At 34.6% G+C, this 22251-nt stretch overlaps 1 protein-coding gene across 1 annotated transcript; it reads left to right on the forward strand.

Annotated features, from left to right (window-relative positions):
* Positions 1-131: 131 nt before the first annotated feature.
* LOC106079168 (probable ATP-dependent RNA helicase DDX27) lies at positions 132-19866 on the forward strand. Its single transcript, XM_056035889.1, has 21 exons — positions 132-266; positions 3508-3585; positions 3890-3991; positions 4128-4215; positions 4820-4875; positions 5083-5172; positions 5290-5395; positions 6547-6720; positions 7349-7499; positions 8622-8721; positions 8953-9094; positions 9264-9400; positions 13225-13323; positions 14625-14707; positions 15932-16026; positions 16639-16836; positions 17240-17301; positions 17974-18088; positions 19186-19294; positions 19429-19518; positions 19810-19866. The coding sequence occupies exons 1-21, from the start codon at positions 147-149 to the stop codon at positions 19820-19822; spliced, it is 2208 nt and encodes a 735-aa protein (XP_055891864.1). The 5' UTR covers positions 132-146; the 3' UTR covers positions 19823-19866.
* The last annotated feature ends 2385 nt before the right edge of the window (positions 19867-22251 follow it).

Genomic DNA, 22251 nt, shown 5'->3' on the forward strand with positions numbered 1-22251 from the left:
AATTTATGTGAATTTTAACAAATACGAAAATTAATACATGTTAACACATTAATATAAATCTAACTTTATTTTAACGTCTAGTTGTTGCGAAACTAAAATATTTAGCAATATAAAAAAATATTTACGAGCTATCTCCCTTCGCTAAAATGGCAGCCTCCAGGGAAAGCAAGATGCCAATATTTAGCGATTTAGGATTAATAAAAACTATTGAAGAAAATGATGATATACCGCTCAGTGAAGACAGTTCAGATTCTGGTGATGAAGCGGTATGCACGTTTTAAAAATATTGTTTATACTATTAGATCTGGAATACCATTAGAATAAAAATTCATTCTTTCTATTAACTATTATTAATATTAGAAATATTAGATCTAGTAATCTACTTATCTAGTATTAATAGTATTAAAATTATTAATAATTAATTATAATATTAGATAATACAGTAATAACGGTAAGTCAGTAAAAAAAATGAGTAAATTGAATTTGAGTAGATGATAACATCATTATAGATCTAGAATCTAGATCTATTCTATTATCTAGTTACATTTTTTCATTTACAAGTACTTCAAGTAGTTCAGTTGAGTAGTCTAACACTACTAACAGACAGTAACACTACACTACTCAACTACTGACAGTGAGTGACACGGTCAACAGTCACACTGTGAGTGTAACAGTGAGTCACAGTGTGCTATGTGAGTGAGTGACTGACAGTGACAGTCTGAGTAGACTCAGTAGGCCTCTACTGTAGAAATTTTTGGTTTTTATTTTTGTGTTGTTTTTCCAACATGTTATTCATCCAAAGTTTATTATAAGTATCAGCATAAAGTTGTTCATTTCAGTTAAAAGCCTAAAAAGTAATTTACAGCTAAAAAAGTTGCAACATTTTAAGTGTCAACATAATGAAAACTTCTGTCTCAGATTATAATAAAATAAACAAATAACACATAATCATGCATGCATTCCTGTAGAAAACTTCATTTAAATTTCTCAATTAGTTAAAAATTTATAACCAACATAAATTTTGGTTGTTATAACCATAAGTGTCAACATAATATTTTGTCGAAAAAACTCAAACTTGTCATTCCACATTTATCAAAAATCAAATTTTAAAAAAAAATCTTATCTCAGTGTTAAAATAGAATAAACAAATAACACATAATCATGCATTTCTGTTCAAAATTTCATTTAAATATCTCAATTGGTTAAAGAGTTATGACCAACATAAATTTTGGTCGTTTTTTAAATCGTCGTTCCACGTTAACAAAGAAAATTTTTTTTTCTTAAACGTCTTTCTCAGCGTTATAATAGAATAAATAAATAACACATATTCATGCATTTCTGTTGAAAATTTCATTTGCATATCTCTATTGGTTAAAAAGTTATAACCATTTAAGTGTCAACATTTGTTGTTTTTTTTGTCGTTTTCGAAATGTCGACCCACATTTAAGAAATTAAAAAAAAAAGTTTCAACTTCTATCTCAGAATTATAAAGAAGAAATAAATAACACATAAACATGCATTTCTGTTGAAAATTTCATTCAATTATCTCTATTGGTTTAAAAGTTATGACCATTTATGTGTGAATGTGTATTCTGTTTCTGTCGTTTTTCAACACCTACCCCTACATCAAGCAAGGGCTTAACACAAAAAAGTGTTAATAGATATCCCAGATTTAAAATTGTCATAATTATCAGAACATAATTGCGCATTTCTATGGAAAATTTCATTACATTATCTTTAAGCGTTAAAAAGTTATAGCAGTTTAAATGTATAAATATAAGCTCCTCCTTTCGGTCACAATTTTTTGGGTATTTTAATAGGCTAATTCTCCGACACTAAAATGGTCATAACTTATATTCTAATTAACCTAGAAGCATAAATGAGGTATCAATGAACTCCATTCAAAAAGATCTATCTAACTATACTAGTTTCATTTAGATTCATTAAAGATGAATTTTTTATCAAAGTACCTACTTAGAGGTCTTAGACTTAGTGTAGAGCAGACCAGACTGTAAATTTCTTCTTCTTCATTGAGATCATTCTCATTGTTAAGTTGGAGTGTTCATATGACTAGGACTAGACCAATACATGAGATGAACTGCGCAGTGGTTTCCAAATCAGGGAGCTCTCCATATAGTTTTCTTTCTATTGGGGTGATTTGAGGCTAATGTCTTATACAGGCCTCTTGGTAAAGAGAGCAGTTTTGGAGGACGTGGTCGGCATTTTCTGGTGATACTCCACATGGGCAGATTTCACTGATTCCAATTTTGAGCTTCCGGTGCATGTGTTGTTGCATTCTGTTGTGTCCGTTGAGTCGAAAGATTAGACGTTGGTCTTGTCAGGATAGCTTATAGTAAGCGTCATCTTTCTTGTGATTTGGATGAGAGCTCGTCCATTTCTCATTTATTTTATTTACAATTAATTTCTTAAATTGTTCTGGATAGAGTGCTGAGTTTATTTGTGAGTTAGTTATCCCACTCTTGGCAATTGTGTCAGCCTTCTCATTTCCTGCTAGTTGTATGTGAGCTGGTATCCATTTAACTTGAGTGTAACTCTGAGACAGACCAGAGGCAGAGCCAATCTCTTGTTTCTAAATCTTAAGTTTAAGTTTTAAGATAGAACAGAGATCATGAGATGTTCATTGAATGATAATGATAATACTAATAATAGATCTTCTAAGACTTCTAGAATCAAGACTAGATTAAACTAGTTACTTGAACTATACAAATGTAGGTCTACCCTCTCTAAACTCTAAACTGACTAAATTGTGTAACAATATTAAATTTTATTAGATCTAGATCTAGAATTCTAGATATGGCAATCTAACAATTATTTTATAATTAAATAAATGTATTTGCCTGCTACTAAAATTTTAATTTATGAAGTTATCATATACTGATATAGCTATAGATCTAATATAATATATATAATATATAAATATATATATATATATATATATATATATATATATATATATATGTCTATTTACTATTATTAACATCATTAGCCTTTTTAATAAAAGCTTTAGGCCTTAGGCTAATTAATTTAAAGTAATTTATATAAAATATATATATATAGTATAGATCTATTTTACTTTTTAGTAAATATATTATTAAATTTAATTATTATTATTAATATATTACTAGTAGATATATGTACACACACATTAGATTTAATTTCTAGAGAAAGAGTCCAGCGTAACAGTACTAAGAGAACTTACCAAGAGCTAGACTCATTAAAAATGAGTTAAAGACAAGAGATGAGATCATCACATCAGCCTAACATCACCTTCCTTATGACTTCTCAGTCAGATGTTTCTTGAGAAAACGTTTGACTCTCTAACCCAAATCTCTAAGAGGATGGCAGGGAATGGGTGCAGGCATTGTTCAAATGCAATCCTTTTTGGCACATTTTTGGCTGTTATTATTAAGTAGCCTGCGTTTAGAATGTAGACAAAACTCGCAGAAGTTATTTATTTATTGTTGTTTTTTTTCTTCCGTATCTCAGGTCTCAGTAAAGCAGAGAAGATTAAACAGAAAGAATGTTCTCTTTAACAATTCTTTTCAATTTGAGGATGGAAACACAGTAAGAGAATTTGAACCAAATCTTTTGTTTTCTTCTTTTTAAGTTTTTTTTTTTCAATTCTTTTAATGCAAGAACATGATTATGTTTTGGAAATTTATAATGTATGTATGGCTATACCCTAACCCTAAAACAGGGTGTGCGCAGTCTTTGACTTTTCAGAATCGATAGATCTATGTAAAAGGTCCTAATATGTAAACTATAAATATAAAAATGTCCTGCTCTTTTAAAACTAGAACCTAGATGCAAGCTAATTATTCTCCAATTTGTGTAACATTGATACTAATTTGATCTTCTTTGTTAACAGCTACCAGAGCCAAAGGTGAATGTAGTCAATTATAAGCCAAAAGGATTGTCCAAAGTCTCTTCGTTAGATGACAAAATACTAGAAGTTCGAAAACAAAAATTGGTATGTGTTGATACAAAATTTTATGAAACTAGAACATTGTTGGACTTGTCTAAGTTGTATCATAGAAAGATTCTATACTAATACATATATTTTTTTTTATTATTATTTATGAAAAATCTGTTTTCTCTGACTGCAGAAGAAGAATGGTAAACTTGAAGGAGAGGAAGAAGACATGAGTGTCGAGGAGGATATTGATTCCTCAGAGGATGAAGATTTAAAAATGGGTAACTCTTTTGTTATTCAAGTTTTTATATTTCATTTGCGACATCATTATTTCCCTGCACCACAAGAATGCTAGCTTATTAACATGTTCTTATGAAAATAGATGACTCGGAATTACAGCAGACTTACTTGAAGAAGTTCTGCAAACATGTACAATACAAAGTTATCATTTAATGGCCCCTAGTGAAAAAACCCAACTATGTGCTAATTGTTAGTGGACAAATTGTTCATGGCAGATAAAAAATGTGTTTAGTATCGTAAATCCATTTCTTTCTAAACTGTTAGTCTAAGAATGAGTATTTACAGGTTTTGATTGATTGTCTGTTGCTATTGTCATGCTGTGGAAGATAGCAGCCAACTATTTTATTTCCAAGTCATTGTCTAAATATTTTTTTTTTCCTTTTTAATTAACACTTCATACAATTGTACTTTATTGAAATCACACTTAGAAAAATGTTTGAAAAATAATAAGATTTAATGATAACCTGAAGGAGACATGTTTCACTAAAAGACTCAGGAATAATATAAATCTTCTGTGTGCATGTTATGTCCCTTGTATAATTCATAGTGATCTACTAAAGTGTGTGTTTTCATTTGTTGATCCAGACACGGTGAAGGAAAAGAAGAAAAAGAGAAAGAGAGGGGAAGAGGAGGAAGTCCAGGTATTTACTTCAATATTATTAGATCTCTTTATTTAACTTAAACGCAAGACTATATTTTTAAAGAGACTTAATGTCAAGGCCACCTGAAAAAAAAAAAAGATGCAGAAAAATAAATATGTTGAGTCTTTGACATTATTATTATTATAATTAGTCCACGCAATGTTTCTGCTATGCAAATACACAGTAACATTTTGTATCTTTTTACAGAGTGAGAAAGTTCAGTTCTCTGAGAGTATAGACACATATGATGAGAAGTTAACATTCCAAGAGATGAACTTGTCACGTCCTCTTTTGAAGGTACCTATGCTCACATCTTTCAAAGTCAACATAGTTTCAAACTTTCTAACTTAGTACTTAATGTCTGAAAAAGTATTTCTTTAAGTGGATCATGCAAAGATATGTTTCTTTGTTCAGGGTCTATCTTCAATGGAGTTTGTAAAGCCAACTCCTATACAAGCTGCGTGTATACCAATAGCTTTATTGGGCAGAGATATATGTGCTTGTGCTGTCACTGGGTCAGGTAGGGGCTATTTGTGTCTTGAAAATTTTAAATGTCATGAAATGTAAAGTGTCTCAAAACTGAGGGGACATTTTTTGTTACCTTAGGATTGTCTCTGTCAGTACCAGATTTATCACACTGCTAGCACTGGATTTATCTGTTAGTACTGGATTTATCTCAATACTGGATTTCTCACACTGCTAGCACTGGATTTATCTCAGTTAGTACTGGGTTATCACACTGCTAGCACTGGATTTATCTTAGTTAGTACTGGAGTTATCACACTGCCAGCACTGGATTTATCTCAGTTAATACTGGAGTTATCACACTGCTAGCACTGAATATATCTCAGTTAGTGCTGGGTTTATCACACTGCTAGCACTGGATTTCTCATTTAGTACTGGGTTTATCACACTGCTAGCACTAGATTTATCTCACTTAGTACTGGAGTTATCACACTGCTAGCACTGGATTTATCTCAGTACTGGAGTTAACACACTGCTAACACTGAATTTATCTCAGTTAGTACTGGGTTTATCACACTGCTAGCACTGGATTTACCTCACTGTTAGTACCAAATTTACCTCACTTTTAGTACTGGATTTATCTCCCTGTTAGCTTAATTGCTCTACACAGGCTTCTGTTTGTTTAATCATTTGAAGTATAAAAAAGTAAAGTACCTGTTTCAGAGCTTGCAATGTATAGGGCAGTGCCTTTACTTTTTCCCACAACTAGTTTCAGGTACTTATTAGAGCTAGGTGGACTCAAAGGTGCGCTAAAGACACCCAAATTAAAAAAATGTCTGTCTTCGCTGGGATTTGAACTCAAGACCTCTTGATTCAAAAAGCCAAGCAATTGACCCCTCAGCCACCTCCCCTCCTTCATGCGCTGAACTTGTAATAAAATATATATAGAAGTTTGTCAATTTAATGTTATGAGCATTTACATTAGTTAAACAAAACAATTATCATGAACTTTAATCAACAGATGAGAACTGTTTCTTTTCATACCATCTTATGTGTCCCATTGTAAAATGTACACATTCATCATACCACTTTACAGAATACATATTTATGACTGGTAAATCATGCATATTCAGTTGACCCCTTCTACTATGCACTACTACTAAGCTAGTTTTACACTCTCTGTAAATCTGTTGCTGGTATTCTCAGGTAAAACTGTAGCGTTCATGCTGCCTATATTAGAGAGGCTGATGTACAGACCCAAGGCCACAGCCTCCACCAGGGTTCTAATCCTAGTTCCTACCAGAGAGTTGGCAGTACAGGTTCACACAGTGGCTAGGAAGTTGGCACAACACTCTAATGTTGATATTTGTTTAGCTGCAGGTTTGACATTGAACTTCATATTTTTTTGTTTTTTGTTTTTTTTTTGTTTTACAAAAGTAAAAGTTGAAAGAACTTTTATGAATGAAACAATATACTTTTTTTTTTATGTTTTGTTTTTAAACCTAGGTTTTATCCTTATATATTGGTAAATATAAATCAGTTTTATTTTGAACTACAAATTTACGATAGGTGGTCTAAGATTGGTTAAGTTATATATGGAAAAAACATAATTTTCATTTGTCTAATCTAAGTCAATAATAAAAATAGACTTTCAAGTCTAGAGGCAGATAAAAGAATGCAATATAAATAGCATGTATCAGTGACTAATGGTTTATACCAGTGTTTACTACCTTCTCAATGCACATCATGTCTATTGTCACTTAGTGTATTCGTGATTGCTCTCAAAACCTTATTTACAATCTTTTCTCGGAATCAGTCTTTTGGTTCTTCTGCCAAATACACTAAACTTTATGTCACATGTTATTAATGATACATTTTTTAGTGATTTTATAATTTTTCTTTATTTATCTCATCATTTGGTTTTTAACTTTTGTGCTAATTGATAGAGATTTTTGAACATGTCTCTAGTCTGTTAATAAGTACTATTTCTTTTCTTTTTTTTTTTCAGGTGGCCTTGACATTAAATCTCAGGAAGCCATGTTACGCTTGGGGCCTGACATTGTTATAGCCACACCTGGTCGTTTGATTGACCACCTTCACAACAGTGTCAACTTCACTTTGAACAGCATTGAGATTTTAGTGTTGGACGAGGCTGACAGGTGAGGAAGCCATTTATTTTGTAGATATAAAAGGTGATGAAATCATTCAATCTTTTTCTCAAAATAGGTATGTATGGGCATCATAAAATTCAACGTTTTCTTGACGTTTCTACCAGTGATTTCTGTCCCCCTACCAAAATCGGTGTTCGGGTCACCCCCTCCCCAGCTAGTAGAGTCTGGGTTTTCCTGCATAAATGCACGTCAAATTAAGTTTAATAATAAAGAAGGATGCACAGCCCATACTAAAAAGTGAGGGACATTCGAGGTACATATAGCATACAAATGCCTGTAATGATCATCTTTATGTTTAGCAAGATGTCTTGTAGCAAGCCTTTTTTTGTCTTGCTCTTTTGCAAAAGTTTTCCACTAAATGATATATGACATGTGGAAGACATTAAACTGGAAATTGACCTTTCTCATTTAAGGCTTTATTCTTTTCCATTACGTTGCTTACTAAAGTCTCCATTTAATATACTTGCATGTTACAAAGCTTCAAGAAATATTTATTTTCATTAAAGCACGAAAACTAAAATACATGACATGTTTTGTTTGTTCTCTCCAAATCAGAACTGCAAAGTCTTAGAAATCTTTATATCACTGGGCCAATCTTTACCTACTTGAATTGCACACCCTGCTTTCGTCTGGCAATTAAAATAATTTATTTAAAAAAAAAATGTTACTACTCTTTTATGACAAAAAAAAAATATTTGTCTTCTGCACATTGAACAAACATTATCAGCTTTTTGTTTTTAGAGACGTCTTCTTCACCTTCACCTATTCCTTAATCTGTTGGACCATTTTGGGCACCATGCAAGCACTGTCAACTCCATTCCTCTCTGTCCTTTGTCTTGGATAGAATTTCATTCACTGACATTTTTTGCTGATGTCTTATTAGAGAAGTCTGAGGATACTAAATGTTTTAGTAGATAACAATCTTCAAAGGAGATAATTAAGTAAATGCCAGATTCAGGAGCTGTTGTGCATTGTAGAGTCAAAGTATCAACTAGTATTGAAAAGTAGAATATCACTCTACAGATGGGGTTTTAAGTTGGTTGCTGAAAAAATTACGTAATCAAGAGTTAACTGCAGAGTGAATTGTGTTAATCTTTTTTCACTTTTCAGAATGCTTGATGAATATTTTGCTGAGCAAATGAAGGAAATTATTCGACTGTGTGCCAGACAAAGACAGACAATGTTATTTTCAGCCACTATGACAGAAACGGTAAACACACCAATGTTGTACAGTGCCCTTATTATAAATGTTAAAACACCTTTTTTTATGTTAAGCAATTTTGTGTCAGTAAAAGTACATTTCCTTTCTTCCACAACTTTTGCTTCCGCTCTGTAGTCTGCAGAACTGATCTTCTATACTTCTCAACACTTTGTGTAATATGAACTATTTAGCACTTATATCATTGATAGCTAAGCTTTCTGTGTTGATAAATTGTCACAGGTTCAAGAGCTGGTGGCGGTGTCGTTAAAAGATCCTGTCAAAGTTTTTGTCAACCAAAGTACGGAGGTCGCTCTTGGTCTCAGACAAGAGTTCATAAGGATTCGACCTAATAGGGAAGGTGACAGGGAAGCAATTGTTGCAGGTAAACAATTAACATGTTATTTTTAGCTGTAGAGTTATATTTAGACTATAATGTTATTATATTGACATTGATCATGGTTAGACTTCAATCATACTGTAGATCTAATTTTTTTTAACTGATGATTTTACAGTCTGATAATTTTACTGTATTGTTGTGTTTCTATTTTTAGCCTTGGTGTCTCGTAACTTTTGTGATAAATGTATTGTGTTCATACAAACCAAGGTGCAGGCTCATCGAATGCACATTCTGCTAGGTCTGCTGGGTATCAACGTCGGAGAGTTGCATGGAAATTTGTCACAAGCTCAGGTAAATTTTCCATTATTACTGATCTCAAGAATTACTCTAGCTCTTCTTCTTCTTCTTCATCGTTCTCATTGTTATGTTGGAGTGTTCATATGACTAGACCAATATATGAGATGAACTGCGCAGTGGTTTCCAAATCAGGGAGCTCTCCATATAGTTTTCTTTCTATTGGAGTGATTTGGGGCCAATGTCTTATACGGACCTCTTGGTAGAGAGAGCAGTTTTGGAGGACGTGGTCGGCATTTTCTGGTGATACTCCACATGGGCAGATTTCACTGGTTCCAATTTTGAGCTTCCGGAACATGTGTTGTCGCATTCTGTTGTGTCCGGTCCTGAGTCGAAAGATTAGACGTTGGTCTTGTAGGGATAGCTTATAGTAAGCATCATCATTCTTGTGATTTGGATGGGAGCTCGTCCATTTCTCATTTATTTTATCTACAATTAATTTCTTCATTTCTTCTGGATAGAGTGCAGAGTTTACTTGTGAGTTTGTTCTCCCACTCTTGGCGAGTGTGTCAGCCTTCTCATTTCCTGCTTGTTGTATGTGAGCTGGTATCCATTGAATAACAGTTTTTTTGCTGTTGTTGTTGAGCTTTGTAAGTGCTGATCTGAGGTTTTTAATATAAGGGGAATCAGAGTTTTGCAAGCTTTGGAGGGTTGTTTTTGCGTCTGTTAGAAAGACAATCTGACTGTGAGGGGAACTTGGATGATTTGCTAGCATGGTAGCAGCTAGTGCTTCCCTTTCTGCTCTGTGACTGTCAGAGAGCTCTCCAGTTGCAAAGGATTTTTCTAGTTTTCCTCCATCTGGCCATTCGATAAGTATTCCAGCTCCTCCATTTGTGGTGGCTTTATGGGATGAGCCATCCGTGTAAACTCTGATCCACTGATTGCTAGGGTAATTGGTATGTAGAAAACAGTTCACTATTTCCTTGAGCTCTGTTGGTCTGTAATCAGATTTTCTTTTTATGTTTTCAATATGGTCCCTTATAGTAGGAAGAGGGCTTTCGTCCCAGGGTGGAGATTCATTATAGTGTATCAAGGATTCCAGAGTAATTTTTTCAAGTTGGTGTTTCTTTTTTAGGTTTAGAGATTCCTGTATGAAATTGGTCCTTTTGAGACGTTTTTTTGTGCCAGTTTTGTGGATTTTTGTTCTGAGTGGGTGCCTCTCCAAGGTTTCCAATTTAGTGAATTGGGAAAGGATTTTTATTTCTCTTCTTTCATCCAGAGAGATCAGGGCAGCGGTTTCCTCCATAGCTCTTATGGGTGTTGTTTTGATTGCTCCTGTCATTATCCTTAGACCAATATTTTGAACCTTGTCTATTTTTATTAGGTTGGTTTGGGCTGCTGAGCCCCATGCTGTGGCACCATATTCTAGTACAGGTCTTACATAACTGGTATAGGTCTTTTTCAGGATGTTGTGATTGGCTCCCCAATCTGTGCCAGCTAATTTTTTCAAGAGGGATAGTCTCTGGATGCCTTTACTCTGTATTTTATCTATTTGGTTTTTCCAGGTTAGTCTCGGGTCATAGGTGACTCCAAGATAAGTAGGGCTGTCATTTTTTTCTAAAGCTTCCTTATCTAATGTTAATTTTATTGTTTGTTGTTTTGTTGACAGTGAGAATATGGTATATGTTGTCTTTTTTGTGTTAATGGACATGCCCCAGTCTTTGGACCAATTATTGAGTTTATCAAGAGCATCTTGTAATCGAAATTTTGATGTTCCTACATATTCTTCTGTGCTAATTAAGGCAAGGTCATCTGCATACATGCTGCTCTTAACTTTTTTTGGTAGGTTTTGATTTAGATCGTTTATGAATATTAGGAAAAGTGTTGGGGATAGGACTCCTCCTTGGGGGACACCATTTTTTATACCCACTGTGTGGCTTCTTTGTCCTTGCATGCAAACTAAGGGTTTTCTATTATTTAGGTATTCCTTTATCCAGTTGTACATTCTGTGGGATATGTGATGCTGGATTAGCTTGAGCAAGAGACCTTGTTCCCAGACTTTGTCAAATGCTTTTTCTAAGTCAACCCACACAATTGTTGTTGATTTCATTTCTTGAAAGCCGTCTTCTATTTCTTGTGTGATGAAGGCAATTTGATCTTCTGTTGATCTGCCTTTTCTAAAGCCAGCTTGGGCTTCAGTGAGTAGGTTATTTGACTCAAGGATCCATGTCAGCCTTCTATTTTTCACTCTTTCCATCAGTTTGCAAGTACAGCTAGTGAGGCTGATGGGACGGTAGCTATCCAGTTTATTTCTTGGCTTGCCGTGCTTTAGTATAGGGATCATAATGGCTTTTTTCCAGATGTTTGGAATTCTGCCAGATTTCCAGCTAGCATTGAATAATTGTAGCAGTTTTCTTTTGGCTTGAGGACCCAAGTGAAGAAGCATGTCATTTGATATTTTGTCTGGGCCCGGGGCTTGTTTTGGTTTGAGGACTTTTAGGGATTCATCTAGTTCCTTCATTTTAAGATTAGTGGTCATTCCCAAGGAGTAAGCTGGATTGTTTTCTTTAATTTTATCTTGGATTTCTGAGTTTACATCTTTATTTCTACTTTCATTAATTTGTATTTGTCCTACGCTTTGGAAAAACTTAATGAATTCATTTGCTGCTTCTTGGCCTTTCAGGGGTTTGTTGTCCTTTTCTATTACTATAGGAGTTGTTCTGTTTTCTTCCTGGTTGAGACATTTGGCTATACGCCAGAGTTTGTGGCCATCTCTATCTACGTTTAGTTGTTCTGTTTTTTCATGCCAACTTTTCCTCATGGGGGAAAGGTAATTTTTTTCTGAAAACTGCGTTAGCTGCTTTTAGATTTATGTTATTTTCTATACAAGGGTTATTTTCTACTGTGTTTCTGGCTTCAATAGTGGCATTGTGGAGTTGTTGAAGGTGATCAGACCAGTTGGGGATATAATCTTTTCTTGCTCCTCTAGGAATCGATTCCTTAGCTGCTAGGAGGATTGCTTTGGAGAAAGCTGAGAATGACTTATTAACCTGATTTGATTTGCAGTTTATTGAAGTTGTGTATAGGTCTGTGAGCTTTGAGAATAGGTGCCAGTTGGCTTTTTTGTAGTTCCATCTGGGGATGGTGGAGTTTTCTGATATTTTGAAGGAGGTATCGATACTGATCAATATGGGTCTGTGGTCACTGGTGGCTAGCTGGTCTGCAACTTCTCTGGTGCTCTTTTTGGATAAGTTGTCTGTTGTCTAGCTCATTCTCTACTTTTTGTAGCAAACAGCTTAGCAGCTAATTGAGTGTACAGGAAAATTTCCCACTTATGAATGGCAGTTAGATTGTGAAATATTTCTGTCCTTTAATTTGATCCACCACAGCATTCTTGGGTCCACATTTTTTTCTTGACATTCCCTCACTGTCATCTTGAATTTTTTTTTCATTTCTTCACCTCCCTGTGACCCCAACTTACTCCGACCCCTGCCCAAAGGTGCCACACATTGATTCTTCATTGACTTATTGTCATTAACATCTGAGCTTTATCTCCCCTTCACCTGCCACTCTTTCATTCAGCTTCTTTAAGAGAGGGATGGAGTGTTCAAGTTCAAGGTTGACTTGCTGATGCATTCTGGGGTGTGAAGGATAATTCTTTTTTTTTTTTTTTCTTAATCTATTTTAAATTTACCAATCTATTCATATCACTGTAAAGTAAAAAAAAAAATGTAAGATGTATTGCACTGTCACCTTTTTGATTGCATGAAGTTTTTAACTCTTGCCTCTCTGAGTATTTTTGTTTCAACTCTTTGATGGCTTGTTTCTATATCATAACATTCTCTGGTTAAAAACAACTTTTTTTTGTTCTCTAACTTAAGCGTTTAGAGACGCTGAAGAAATTTAAAGAAGGTCTTATTGATGTGATGTTGGCCACTGACTTAGCCTCCAGAGGTCTTGACATTGAAGGAGTCAAAACTGTGAGTGTGTTAATTTAATTCTCTTTTTTAATTATTTTAAGTATCTACAGCACCATAAGGTTAAAAATTTTCAGTTTTTTTTTTTTTTTTAATATTTTGATTTTAAATAAAATGTTTTTTTTTTTAAAGAAAAAAGTCTTTGAAATCGTTTGATGTTAACTCTTTATCTCCGTAATTATTTATCAGCGTTCTGACAGAATTATTCATTTTTCACATTTGTACATTCTACCCTGTTATGATTAAAGTCAATAAATAACATTTTTTGTTTGTAATGAGAAAAGATTTTACTTTTGGTCTAGAATTATAGGAGTCTGCATGCTCTTTTTATAGTACACAAATTAAAGATTATAAAACCAAACGTTAATTAGATTTAATGAGGTCAAATCAACAATGATATCGTTAATTAGGAGAGAAAGAGTTAAGAATACTTGAGATTCAAGGAACTGAAATAGTTGTTTGGACTTGACCTTTACCTAGCCCTTAATCTGTTGGGGCACCACACAAGAATTGTTGATCATCTTTCTCCATTTCTCTCTGTCTTTTGTCCTGGATACAATCTCTTTCAAAGGCAGGCCTGTCCATTCTTTTATGTTTTCTTCCCATCCCTTCCCAAGACTTTGTACTATGCTGTAGAGATTTAGGGTTAATAATAATAATAGAAATCATCTTTATTGCCTGTCAAGAAATTTGTCTTACAATTTGTGCATGACACGGTTTTTGACAGTATTTAGCAGGTTTGTTCAAGCTGTCAGCAATGAATGTAGTTGTTTTTGAAGGACTTCTTTAAAAAAATCTTTTCTCCTTATTCACAGAGAGTTGATAATGTATTTGTGGTTGATGTACGGTTTCCCAGTTATAATAACAACAACAAAGTTATGGCTATAGCACATAATCACTAATTTGCTTCTAAGCACTGTGCATATTTCATCCTTATTCTGTGTAGCCATCTGGTTCCTTTGAAGAAAAACCAATGACTTTGCAGAATTTAAATCATTGGTTAACATGCATGACTAGATGCATGATGCGTAAGATGTAATCATCTTCTTTTTTAAAGTAATGTCTGTATTTTGTAAGATAAGGTGATGCAGTTTGTAAAATAAATGTTGTTTACTACTAGATTCAAGAAGAACATTAAGACCTCTCTTTCTAAAACTTTTTTAGATTAGTTTGTGATTTTAGCTCTCGTGTTTATGTTTGTAATGTTATCACAGCACCTTAAGCCTACATTTCTTTGTTAACAGCGCTCTATAAATTAAATTATTATTATAACTATTATTAACTTATTATTACTTTCATTTTAGGTTATCAATTTTACAATGCCCAACACTATCAAACATTACATCCATCGTGTGGGCAGGACAGCCAGAGCAGGCAAAAGTGGAAGGTAGCTACTATTTCTTTCATTTAGAGCAACATGAATGGAAAGTTGCTAGATTCAAGTTAGAACATTTTTTATGTGCTGTATTCTGGGAGCAGGGCCACTGTGATGTAGGGTGGTCATAGGGTTGTAGCTCCGGACAACTGGTCCAGCTAAACCTTTGTAGGCATAATACTTTTTTTTTAATACAGAACTCTTGAGCAGAACTTGATAATCTTTACTAGAAATAAAAATGAACTTTATACATATGACACTATTATTACCATAGCTTTTACGTAGCGCTACTTTCATGCTTATAGCATGCTCAGAGTTCTTTTGGTCCAAGCTCATTTGTGGACCAGTGGTGGGGAGGGGTGTCTAGGAGTTGGTTTTCCGTGCTGCCTTTAGGCGCTCAGTAAATACAGCTCTGCCCAAGTCGGGTGTCGAACCTCGAGCCCCCTTCTAGGTAGCCAAGCCAAGTTCAAGCGCACTTGGCCTCTTGACCACGCTTTCATTTGTAGAAACACAAAGAAATAAAACGTCAAGCTATTTGACACAGTACTTGAACTACTTTAAAAACTACACACAACACACACACTCTGTCACTTCTCTCTGAATTGTACTCCTGTCATCAGCATATAACCCTATTTAGGCACTTGTCTGTCTTATTTCAACTTGATGATTTCATCCGTAATCTTAAGCCACTACAAACATGCACTCTCTATGATAGCCATACAGTTCTATATATAGTTGTAAAGTTCTGACCTTGTGATCTATGGGGCAGAGGATGTAAAGGTCATCTGTTTCTGTGGCCCGTGGTTAACCAGTGTGCCATGTGGCTAGCACAATGGCCAACCACCTTAAACTGTCCTTTACTTTCCCCCAACTAATGTCAGGTAACCATAATAGCTGGGTAGACTCAGGCGCCGCAAAGATCCTGAAAGTAAAAATCCCAGTCTTCAAACCCGGGACCCCTGCTTTGGAAGCCAAGCGCTTTACCACTGAGCCACTGTGCCTCCCGAGTTCTCTGTATGGTATTGACCTTTTGTTTTCATTCGTATCTGGGTGTTGACATTTTTACCAATGTAATATATTATCTCATTCTATTCTATCCGTACCATTATTCCATTATATACATATGTTTAATCTCTGGAATATAAATAGTGATATTCATGTTTTTCCGTGGCATTAGAATTACAAAGACAATGCTTAGAAAATAATTTACTATTCTACTATAATTGCTTTCAACAGATCTGTCACTCTAGTTGGAGAGAAAGAAAGAAGAATTCTGAAAGAAGTTGTCAAACAAGCAAAGACACCTTTGAAGACAAGAATAATACCACAAGGTAGATGTTTATTTATTATCCTTCTTCAGGTTATGGTTTTTTATTTAATAGACTGCAACTTTAGAAAACAGAAAACTTTATCTCCGAGCATTAGCCTTATGGGTAACATTGTTTTAATATAAAATAATTATCAAGACTTGCTTTGGAGAGTAATATTGTCTCCCTAAATGATATGACACACGTGTGAGTTCAGGCATGCCTCTATTTGAACACACTGAAGAAGCACAGTGTAGAATATACTTTCTTTTAGTTTAATGCTTTCAAACTCTTAATGAAAATAGATGATGTAATCCTATTACTTTTATTTATTTATGATATAAAGTCTCTTGATTGTAAGCAAACCTCCTTACTATGATTTACAAGGATGTCTATTAAACACATTTCATTTTCTCATGAAATTAAGCAAACCTCATAGCCATGATTTACCAGAAATGTGAATACCTCATGAGATAGAAATACCATTTTGTTTGGTTCTTGATTTTCTATGAATGTCACATATGGACCAAATATTATATTATATAGAAACTAAATATTAGGCTTTCAGGATCATATTTTAAATTTGTATCAATACTTACAATTTTGTTCAAAGGTCATTTTCTTTCATTTCACCAGATGTTATCACTAAGTTCAGGAACAGGATAGCAGAACTTGAGGAGGACATTAAAGCCATCCAATCAGAACAGAGAGAAGAAAGTCAGATGAGGGCAGTGGAAAACAAAATGCAGAAAGCTCAAAATTTACTGGATAGCAATACTGAAGGCCAACAGAGGGGCTGGTTCCAAAGTTATAAAGAGAGAAAGATGGAAAAGGGTAAAAGAAGAACAAAATTTGTGCTAATAAAGTAATCCAGTCATTTTGTGGACAGTCTTGGGGGGGGGGGGGACCACTTTTGACAAGATTCTTCTAGGGTTATAATTACCCAACTCACTTTAAGCTTTCTCTACTTTGCCAACAAATAGCCATAAGAGCTAGGTGATCCCAAATTTCAAAATCTCAGTCATAAATGGAATTTAAAGTCAAGAACCTTTCTCCGCTTGGCCACAGCACCTTGTTAAGTGACTGATAAACTTTAAGTAAATATAATATTAGGCCTTAAATTCCTTACAGTGTCTTACCATTTCGCATGCTTGCCTCTTTCTGGCCCAGTAAGTTGCTTATGTTTATTGTTGCACCTGAAGTGAAAGTTTTAATAGTCCTTAATTTGTTTTCACAGCTAAGCTAAGATTATCTGAACGAGATGCTAAAGAAGTTAAAAAGACTAGGAAAAAATTGACGGTAATCAAGCAATTTATATTTTTTTTTTTTTTGTCAACTGTGAGCTAGTTTCTATTTATGGATGAATTTTTATTCAGTTTTGTTTTTCTCTGAAAATTTGCTTAGTTTAAAGGTAAATAATATAATTAGGTTTTTGTTTTTACTTTGAAAAGTTACAAATTGTCTAAAATGTTTATAAGGCTAGATACTTTTTCATATTTGATTATATTTGTTTAGATTTCTATTTATTGTCTTGGTGTGAATTTTGTAGCTGTTCAAGCCATGGTGTATGAATGTTATTAAAGTTCCCCTTTCAGATCTTGCGATCTGTAGGGTAGATGATGTTAAGGTCATCTGTTCCTTCAACCAACGATTAACAAGTAGGGTGTCATGTGACACAATGACCTACTGAATTTACTTTCTCCATTTAAAGTCAGGTAACCATTACAGTTGGGTTGACTCAGGGGTGTCCTAAACATCCAGAAATTCAAAATCCAGTCTTCACCAAGATTTGAACCCAGGACTCGAGATGCAAAAACCAAGTGCTTAACCACTCAGCCACTTTTTTTTGGGGGGAGGGGGGGAAGGTTGGCTAATTTAAATACATTTTATCATTGTAATAAAAGACATCGTTAAATCTTCTAGATAATGTTTTAGAATTGCCAATAATTGAAAGACTTATTTCTATTGCAGGCAGAGGATAGGGTGAACTTTGAACTGACCAAGTCTCAGCTGTACAGTATCAGAGCTGCTAAGAAATCACATAGAGCAAAACCCTTGAAAATATTTTCAGAGCAGACAGAATCAGGTAGGAAAGGTTTTCATTTTTCCAAAAAATGTACTGGGTATATTAGTCAATACACTGGACAAGTCATTTGAAGTCAGTGTAATGGATAAAATTCAAATAAGTAAAGTAGCAATTATACATAAAACACTGAACCATAATCTTCAAATACAAAAAAAAAATCCTGTAAAAATACTCAGAAAGACACAAAGATAAAGGCACATTCCTCGTTCCATATGCTAGGACAAATTTGTAAAAATGCTCCTTCTTCCCTAATGCTATGAGATCATGGAATGGGTTGCCTGATCCAGCCAGGAAAACCAGAGAATTGGCAGAATTATGTCATTGGTTAATATGCATTTGATGCATGACGCGTAGAACGTAATGATCTCCTTTTTTTAAGTAATGTCTGTATTATATAAGATAAGATAAGATAAGTAAATACATGTTTCTAGATTAAAAAAAACAGTGTCAATATATTAGGCTAAAATATTAGGACTAAGTCATACTTGTAGATTTAGGGAAACATTAGGTCTTAAAGACCAGTTTAGGTGCCAACTTGCCTTAACTGACAGAGCGCCTGGTTGCATGTGGCTTCAGAATGAGACAGCTGGAGGTCACTTACAAAGGCCGCAGGATACACATTTGAGACCAAAAGAAAATCCTTCGAGGACAGGCATAGACCGCAAAAAGAAAATCTATATTGACCACCGGCGGACAATGGTTATATTTGCCCTGGATGTGACAAAATATGTAGGTCACAACTGGGACTGCCTAGCAATGGGAAATACTGCGTTCCTCATTAATCTTCAGACAAGCCTTATTATTATTATTACTATTAAATCTTTGTGTCAATACTCTGTGTATTTGAACTCCGTATACAAAAAATTATAATGAAGATGTAAAACAGGGGAATAGGGGACATATGATAAAGAGCACTTGACTCACAGAGAATCTTGAGTTTGAATCCCACTGAATGCTGAGGTTGTCTTTTTTTTTTTAAATATTTAGCATGTAAGTCCACTCATTTGAAAAAGATGTATATATTTACATCATTTTATCTCATGTACCCAAATGAGATTTCATTCACAAAATGATGTCAACTTTTATTCACTTTGCAGATAAGCCCAGTGGCAAGAAAAAAAAGAAAAGAAAACAAACTAAAAAGTTAGGCTATGAAGAAGAGTTGGCAGATGTCCAGACGTCTGCTGTGAAGAAGTTTAGAGCAGGGTGAGCTTTTTACTTCTAGTAAATGATGCATTTAGTTAGTTTGCTCAGGATCTGATTAGATTTTATTCATTTTTTAAATCAGATTTTTTTTTATTGAAACTTGATTTAATTTTGAAGTATTATTTCTCTGACAGACCATCTTATAAGGAACGCAAAGAAGCTGCAGAAAAGAAAGGAAATAAAAGTCATTCAAAGGGAAATTTCAAATCATTTGGTCGTAAAAAGTAAGAGATCACTTTTATACTAATTATTGGTTTCCTATAAGTTGATGTGTGTACATTCATATTTAGAAATTTATCAGAGTTTAGAATTGATTAAATGATTTTGATTAATCATCAATAAGAGAGTTTAATATTCAGTCATCAGAAAGACTTAAATGAGAGAACTTTGGCTAGATGAAATGGAATGACATGGTTCTATATTCTTCATGTTTTCATTGTATTTTATTTGGTGTAATGTCTTTAGGAAGTTTATTTCTAAAATGGTTTACATTTTTTTTTTTTTTTTTTTTTCAGGAAAAATAAGTGAAGAAAATTTGATGTTGCCCAAAATAAATAAAATAGATGAACACATTTTTTTGTGTCGCTTTTTTTTTAATACATGTGTTTTATGATTAGTTTGAACAAAAAAAATCTATTTTACACTAATATTTTAATATGCAAGTAACCAAAAAAAATATAATTTAATTCTAATGCTTATAGATACAAAATTAATATGATTGAGTCATTTTGTTATATGATCCAAAACTCCAAGTTAACACCGTTTCAACCTCTTATCTTATCTTATCAGTTACTGTATCTTTTCATCCTTTCAACCTTTTATCTTATCTTATCAGTTACTGTAACTTTTCATCATTGCAACCATTTCTGTAATCTAATTTTATCAGTTACTGTAACTTTTCATCCTTTGAACGTCTTATCTTATCTTATAAGTTACTGTAACTTTTCAACGCTTCCTCTTATCTTATCAGTTACTGTATCCTTTCATCTTTGTAATGTTTTATCTTATCAGTTACTGTACCTTTTTTCTTTTCATCATCTTATCTTATCATTTACTGTACCTTTTCCCATTTTCATCATCTTATCTTATTAGTTACTGTAAATAAAAAACGCAACCTTCCTTTCTGACATTGCAGCCAGAGGCACGGGGTATAAACCTCTATCTGCTGTGAGGCGGTTAACGAGGGCGTAAACTGGCCAGCATAACGTTGAAAAGATCCCCATTAGGGTTGAGTGGACTCAGGGCAGTCCTAAAATTCCAGTCTCTTCAGAGATTTGAACTCAAATTTCCTTGGTTTGGAATCCTAGCTTAGAATATGAACACGTTGTGGTGACATTGATTTCATATTATCAATAATAACGGCAATGTCTTTGATTCCCAAGATTAAGGATGAGTGCAGTGTTTCGCCTGTCTACGGAAACTCAGTTATCACCAGCATATCTCTAATTGATACTATGTTTAATCATCACTCTTGCACTTAATAAGAGAGTATGTCACTTTGTCTTCTGAACTTAGCTGGTTGTCCTGCTTGGGTCGCAGCTGGCTGTGTCCTGGCTTGAGGTTCTGCAGCTGGAGGTGGCGCTCTAGCGGATAGAGGGACGCCGGTGATACAGTTCTTGTGGAGTCTCAATCCAAAGTTCTGATATCTGTAGTGGGCACAGTAGGGCGGGTGGCCGGCTACCGTGGGCACAAGGGTGCTGCGGACAGAGCTGATCTGCCTTGGGAAGCGTCGTTAGCAGGATAAGTCCAGTGAGTTGCGGAGGGTTTGGCGTAGCTATGACGTCTCGCACAGACTCTGGGTCTATAGGGACGTCGCCCCTAACAAGTTGACAGGTGGGCTGTCGAATAGGCAGGCAAGTAGAGCCGATAGCGCCAAGTAGTAGATCGCAGTGCTGACTAGCACTAACTACGAAAGCAATAGGCAGTTGACTAGGCAGACAATGCCAAATAAATAGGCAGACACCTGAGGGAGGCTGCGGATAAATAAAGACAAGTTAGGACATGTCTCTCATGCATCTATGTATCAATTATTATAGTCAATTAATATGTCCGTTTTGCATACAAAATGAAATTTCTAATTTGTGAAATGTATACATATAGCAGCCAAATTGTAACAGACTATGAAACAGCTTAGATCTTTGACTCCTCAGACGTGACAGAACATATTTAACTGTGATACTCCGATCTTCTGTTAAAGAAGGGAAATAACCGAATTAAGTACTCGGCCGGAAGTAATCCCATCCCAAGAAGCTGCTACCAAAATACTTTGACCTAAATCATTACCGACCTGGTGTCTCAACAGCATTCACCTCCCGTCAAGTGCTGGGTCACCGTGCACTCATCATCATCTCTTAAAGCCCCTACTTCACATTTCTATTAAGGACTCACTCGCACTTGACACGTTACCATGGCTACCATTCAAATTATTACTCAACACCATATTGCGACGAACCACCCCCCCCCCCCCCTTTTACGGGCAATAGCTTTAAGCGGTTCAGGAGAAGAAAGAGCAAAATAAAGAGGGCAGGCCCTTTCTATTATGTGAACAGTATGGCGAGCTCAATTCCTTTTCCCTTCGTGTCTTCACGACCACATTAGTGAAACTATCTATCTAACCTGACCTGGAGGCTTTAGACATCTAACCTGACCTGGAGGCTTTAGACAGCTAACCTGACCTGGAGGCTTGGGACATCTAACCTGACCTGGAGGCTTTAGACATCTAACCTGACCTGGAGGCTTTAGACATCAAAACTGATTTGATAGCTATTATCTCGTTGGATCTACAAAACTTTATATCTAAAACTGACTTTGTGACATTTATATGTACTCTAGTTATCATTTTTGAAGAAAAAATTAAAGACTCTAAATTTGGCATCAGTTTTGAAATGACTATCGCTTTCGGAAATTTCCAAATGCAAGCTTCTCTTATCTAATATTATATATTACAGACGTTACTT

Source organism: Biomphalaria glabrata, chromosome 7 (assembly GCF_947242115.1).
Source record: "Biomphalaria glabrata chromosome 7, xgBioGlab47.1, whole genome shotgun sequence".
In the NCBI taxonomy this organism is placed as follows: Eukaryota; Metazoa; Mollusca; class Gastropoda; family Planorbidae; genus Biomphalaria; species Biomphalaria glabrata.